Here is a 6,000-nt window from a genome sequence, read left to right as displayed (position 1 = left end):
TGTTACCCGTGTTCAGAGGCGTACCTATATATTCGTGGGCCCCATAGCTAAAGTTTGTAAGGGCCCCCTATTTAGCAACTGGTGGTGATAAATGTATGTAAAACATATTACTAGACAGCAAAGATGGGCCCCCTTCAGCTCTGGGCCCCATAGCAGCTGCACCCCTTGTACCTATGGTAGTTACGCCCTTGCCTGTGTTCAAGTTCAGTTCTAAGGAGTCCAATCCTTCTTACATAAGGATAGTTAACCCATCTAGTTAGCCCAGTTACCCAAAAGGGCTGCCTGTTTCACTTTAATAAACCTTTTTGGTTTCAAGGCATTACTGGTTTGTGTCTTTCCTTTGACTGGGCCAGGAGTAAACTAAGTTAGAAGGTCATAATGCCTTCCCATATACATGGAGGATGGATTTGTAACCAGTAATCTTCCGAAAAAATCAGACCAGCGCTGGGGGGGTGCGCTCATGTGTGCGCACGCATGCACGTGATGCGCTGTTCGCCCCCGCGCCCCTCCCCCGGGGACGCTGTAGCTCAATAGGGAGAGGCAAGTGAAAAAAATTTCAGTTTCTCTCCCTCAGCAAATTCGGGAGGCTTGCTGCCTAACCCACCTGCTGTTGCTAGGTGGCAATCCTGTTCCCTAGAACAAATCCGGTTTGCAGGTCATAGATTCCTGCAAACCAGTGTTATCTCGCTACCTGGAATCTATAACGTCCAGGTAACTAAATACACAGTAGGGCCTCTTGTATCTGTCTGTCCAGTAGGACCTCTAGCATCTATTTGTCTGTCCAGTAGGACCTCTAGCATCTATTTGTCTGTCCAGTAGGACCTCTAGCATCTATTTGTCTGTCCAATAGGACCTCTAGCATCTATTTGTCTGTCCAGTAGGACCTCTAGCATCTATTTGTCTGTCCAGTAGAACCTCTAGCATCTATGCGTCTTTTCAGTAGAACATCTAGCATCTATCCGCCTGTCCAGTAGGACCTTTTGCATCTGTCTATCCAGTAGGACCTCTCGCATCTATCCGTCTGTCCAGTAGGACCTCTAGCATCTAACCGTTAGTTCAGTAGGACCTCTAGCATCCTTCTGTCCAGTAGAACCTCTAGCATCTATCCGTCTGTCCAGTAGGACCTCTAGCATCTATCTGTCTGTCCAGTGGGACCTCTAGCATCTATCTGTCTAATAGCACCTCTAGCATCTATCAGTCGGTCCAGTAGGACCTCTAGCATCTATCTGTCTGTCCAGTGGGACCTCTAGCATCTATCTGTCTAATAGCACCTCTAGCATCTATCAGTCGGTCCAGTAGGACCTCTAGCATCTATCAGTCTGTCCAGTAGGACCTCTAGCATCTATCTGTCCAGTAGGACCTCTAGCATCCATCTCTTCCAAGGTGCTGGACATTTCTAGAGGCATTTTTTTTCTGCAGACTCCATTCGGACAGGCATGGGAAAACGGGTAGGTCGGCAACCATTAGGTCGACATGCATTTAGGTCGATGTGCATTAAGGTCAGCATGGCTATAGGCCACATGGGTTTAGGTTGACCTGTCATTGGGTCGACACAATCATTAGGTCGACGTGGGAAAGGTCGATAGTGAAAAGGTCGACATGAGGTTTTTCACATTATTTGTTTCAAATGTCAACACAGTCGACATGGACACTAAAACGTAGCACCGCTTCACCTTGCATGGCCCGCTACGCTCTCCATGCTACACTCGGCACACTATTTTATTCTCCCACCACGCCCTAGTGGATGGTAGGGCATGGAATACCTCCTGTCGGCACATATCGGCTCCAAAAAAAGTGAAAAAAAACCATGTCGACATAATGCTTGTGTCGACCTAATGACATGTCCACCTACAGTACTCTCGACCTTCTTGCATGTCAACCTTATTGCATGTCGACCTAATGGTGTCGACCTTTTTGCTGTCTACCCGTTGTCCGGATACCATTTGGACGGCCAGACCAGTCATTGCAATGACAATGCTAAATGCATTTTTTTTAGAACTTGAAAAAAATGGATTAAGGCTATTTTTAGTGTAACCAATAATATACTGCTGCACCTTTGTATAATGCACACATGAATTATAAGGCTCACATACAGTACTGTATGTGTGTGTATGTAAATCTGGAGTTGATATAGCCAGTGCCTCCCTATCCTCTGACCTTACCACACTATGGCCCTTATTCTGCTTCGTGCGGTACGGCCCGCGTGCGGCTGTACCGCCGATGTTTTTACTCTGCACATGCGCAGAGGTCAATCTGCGCATGTGCAGCCCCCTTCGCCGCAGACGTATTTCGTCCGCCGCAAAGGGGGCGTATAGGGGCGTGAGAGGCTTCATGCCCTCATTTCCCTATGTGTACGCCCCGCGTTTCATGGGCGTTCCCATGCAAACGCGGGGCGTATGCATGGTAATGAGGGCATGACGCAACTCATGGGGGCGGAAAGCTGACGTCGCCGGATGTCAGCTTTCAGCCCCCATACAAGCTACCACACGGACGATTGTCCGTGTGGTCTCAGCTTGCGGGAGCTGCCGGGGCGTGCGGACCTGCCTTCGATGGTCGACGACCATCGAATGCAGGGGGCAGCTCCCACCATGGTGGAGGCGTACGCCTCCACCATTTTTATGCGGATCGCCAGCCGTCCGTGTACGGACGGCCGTGGCGATCCGTAGGGTGGGCGGGGATTGGTTTGTGCGGCCGGAGCCCCGTGTGCGGCTCTGGCCGCACCAACCAGAATAAGGGCCTCTGATACTTGCCAATGCCTTCCTATCTCCTGACCTCTTTACACTCTATAGGCTAAATAAAGGTATTATAGGGAATTCTGCTGTAGAGAAGGACTTGGGGGTCATCATAGATGAAAAATTGGGTAATACCCCTTTCCCACTGCAACTCTTAAATGGTATATTGACGTTTTTTAGCCTTTTTAAATGAGTAGAGCTGCAGTGGGAAAGCTCCAGGGTACTTTACCCGTTTAATAATTATTGGTATTTGTTAAATGGGTAAAAAGCAGTGTCCTACCTGTTTAAGACCCATTTTTTGGCAGTGGGAAAGGGTCTTAAACGGTATCCCACACTGGTCTCCCCCCTCCCTTTTTACCTGTACTGCCCCCCCTCCCCTGGTACCTTGCAGCTGATACCATGCCCCCCCTCCCCTTGTACCTTGCAGTCGGTTCCCCCGCCCCCCCCCCCCCCTCCCCCCTCCCTTGGTACCTGGCAGCAATCCTGGGGATCTGGACAGCGCGGTCTGTGCTGTCCCCTGACCTCACCATCACCACACTGTGATACTAGCCAGTGCCTTCCTATCCCCTGACCTCCCCACAGTGGCGTACCTAGAAATTTTTCTCCCCCTGCCAAAAAAAAATCCGCCCCCCCCCCCCCCCCCTCCAAGAAGGGGCGAGGCGATTGACTATGGGAACCGCTGACTAAGCTGACAGGCGACCCAGGCAGCAGTGATCACAGAGCTGGTCTCGCTTCGTGCATATTTAATGGTTGGGGACCCAGCGCAGTTTATATTTAATGAGCGAGTCCCCACCCCATGCATATGTAATGAGCAGGACCTGCTCATTCAATATGTACTGCACTGGCTCCCCGCTCATTAGATATGTACAGGGCGGGACCAGCTCAGCGTTCACTGCTGCCTCGGTCATCTGTCTGCTCAGCCAAAGTGGCGCACCACAGACCCCACTGGCAGCGCTCCCCCAAGCCACCGCAGGGTCTGTCATATATGTAGCTATGCCACTGCCTCCCCACACTCTGATACTACCAGTGCCTCCCTATCCCCTGACCTCACCACACTCTGATACTACCAGTGCCTCCCTATCCCCTGACCTCCCTGCACCTCCCAGAGAACTCACCCTTACCTGGAGCACTTCCCATGTTCAATCAGAATTATTTTGGTGTCACGCCTTAAGGAATACTCATTGCTCTGTGACTGTCAGAAGAAGAAACATCCTCAGGCTTCACGCCACATTTGGCACCCAGCCCACTGGTTTTGTGATTGCAGGTTTTGCAACATTCAGCTATTGGCTGCTATCGTATCAGGAAATAAATTACCATAGAAGATGGGCCTTTTCTTTTATATATGACTCTATACCTATATATATGTATGTATAATAGGTGTCACTGTTTAGAACTCTATTCCTGTATGGAAAGACAATGGCGAGCATCGCTGCTGACCTAGCCAAGCGGAAGTCCACAGCTCTGGGCGTTGGGACCCCAAAGAACCCAGTAAGACATTTAAACCAGGACTTTGAGGCTCTGAGGACGCAGTGCTTGGCATCTGCCACTTTATTTGAAGATCCTGAATTTCCTGCCGGCCAATCATCTCTGGGGGTTAATGAGCTGGGTCCAAATTCAAAAAGCGCACAGGGACTTTTGTGGCAGAGACCTGCGGTAAGATCAGCACATTACACATCAATTGTATTTTTCCAGAAGCTGTTACACCATGTTGCTATAACGTACTCATTATAATGTGCTACTTGTGTATACTGTCATTTTTATTTATTTATTAACAGCTTCTTATATAAAACACAATTCGAGACAGTGATACAACAAACTGGATATTTTCAGTATGAAATCCCGGCGGCCGGGATCCCGGCGTTCAAAATCCCGACGCCGGAATCCCGACCGCCGAAATCCCGACAAGGGGGGACGTGGATCGCCCCCCCTTGCGGGCTCGCTGCGCTCGCCACGCAGTGGGCCCGGTGCCTCGCTGCGCTCGGCACGCTAATTTATTCTCCCTTCAGGGGTGTCGTGGACACCCATGGAGGGAGAAAGTGTCAGGATTTCGGCGGTCGGGATTCTGAACGCCGGGATTTAAACTGCATACCTTACAGACAGTCAGAAAGGTAGGAGGGTCCTGCTCACCAGCTTATACTCTATAGTAGATGGGATAGTATAGGATAAACTTTATTTAGCTCTGCATTATTACCATAACACGTTTTGTATGTATGGAAAACTGCCAAGAGGTTACGACTATTGTTCTGTAGTGGAATTATCTGATATCGTTCTCGTTGTCTGCTGCATAGATGAATAATATGTATATCCAGGGGTCACGTCACATAGCAGCCCCAGAGCCTGACCAACGTCATGCGTAGGTGCCAGTGGTGTTTTTTTTATTTTTTAGTTATAAAACATACAAATAACGGTACTCTTTACCTAGAACGGCGCCCATCGGGGTGATCGCGGGATCGCGGGCAGTACATAAACGGCCGCGACGCGATGCCCGCGATCACCGCGATTTTCCCATAGGGAACAATGTTAAAAAGCCAGATTGACCGCGATTTTGCATTCAATGCCTCAATGCCCGCGATTTTACCATAGGAATCAATGTTAAATGGGCTACAGAGCCCAAATAGGCTCAATTAACCCTTAAATGTCACCCCAATTTTTTTACGCCACCCCACGATCCACGCCAACCCGAAGCGTGGCGAGCGCAGCGAGCCCGCGAGGGGCGGCGGTACGCGTCCTCCGACCTTTTCATGCCCTACTATCCACGTCGGCGTGGAGTTGAGAATAGAATAGTGTGGCGAGCGCAGCGAGCCACCGAGCCCGAAGCGTGGCGAGCGCAGCGAGCCCCGCGAGGGGACGCGGATACCTTCACAGTTATACGCGTCCCCTCGCGGACTTCACAGGTGTCCGTGGCGACGCCGACACCTGTGAAGCCCGCGAAGGGACGCGTTTACCTGTGAAGGTATCCGCGTCCCCTCGCGGGGCTCGCTGCGCTCGCCACGCTTCGGGCTCGGTGGCTCGCTGCGCTCGCCACACTATTCTATTCTTAACTCCACGCCGACGTGGATAGTAGGGCATGAAAAGGTCGGAGGACGCGTACCGCCGCCCCTCGCGGGCTCGCTGCGCTCGCCACGCTTCGGGTTGGCGTGGATCGTGGGGTGGCGTAAAAAAATTGGGGTGACATTTAAGGGTTAATTGGGTCTATTTGGGCTCTGTAGCCCATTTAACATTGATTCCTATGGGAAAATCGCGGGCATTGAGGCATTTTACATTAAAA

General features: G+C 50.8%; 1 protein-coding gene across 1 annotated transcript in view; it reads left to right on the top strand.

The window, feature by feature from the left end:
* Positions 1-4,133: 4,133 nt before the first annotated feature.
* Positions 4,134-6,000, top strand: part of LOC146062852 (calpain-8-like) — a 66,764-nt gene continuing 64,897 nt past the window's right edge. Inside the window, exon 1 of the mRNA XM_083174858.1 lies at positions 4,134-4,385. Coding sequence (XP_083030984.1) covers positions 4,149-4,385 — 237 coding nt within the window. The 5' untranslated portion in view covers positions 4,134-4,148. The remainder of the gene's footprint in view (positions 4,386-6,000) is intronic.

The sequence above is a fragment of the Crinia signifera genome, chromosome 3, assembly GCF_055691185.1.
Source record: "Crinia signifera chromosome 3, ASM5569118v1, whole genome shotgun sequence".
Lineage (NCBI taxonomy): Eukaryota > Metazoa > Chordata > Amphibia > Anura > Myobatrachidae > Crinia > Crinia signifera.
Note: the sequence above shows the minus strand (reverse complement) of the source record. Positions and strands in the feature narration are given on the sequence as shown.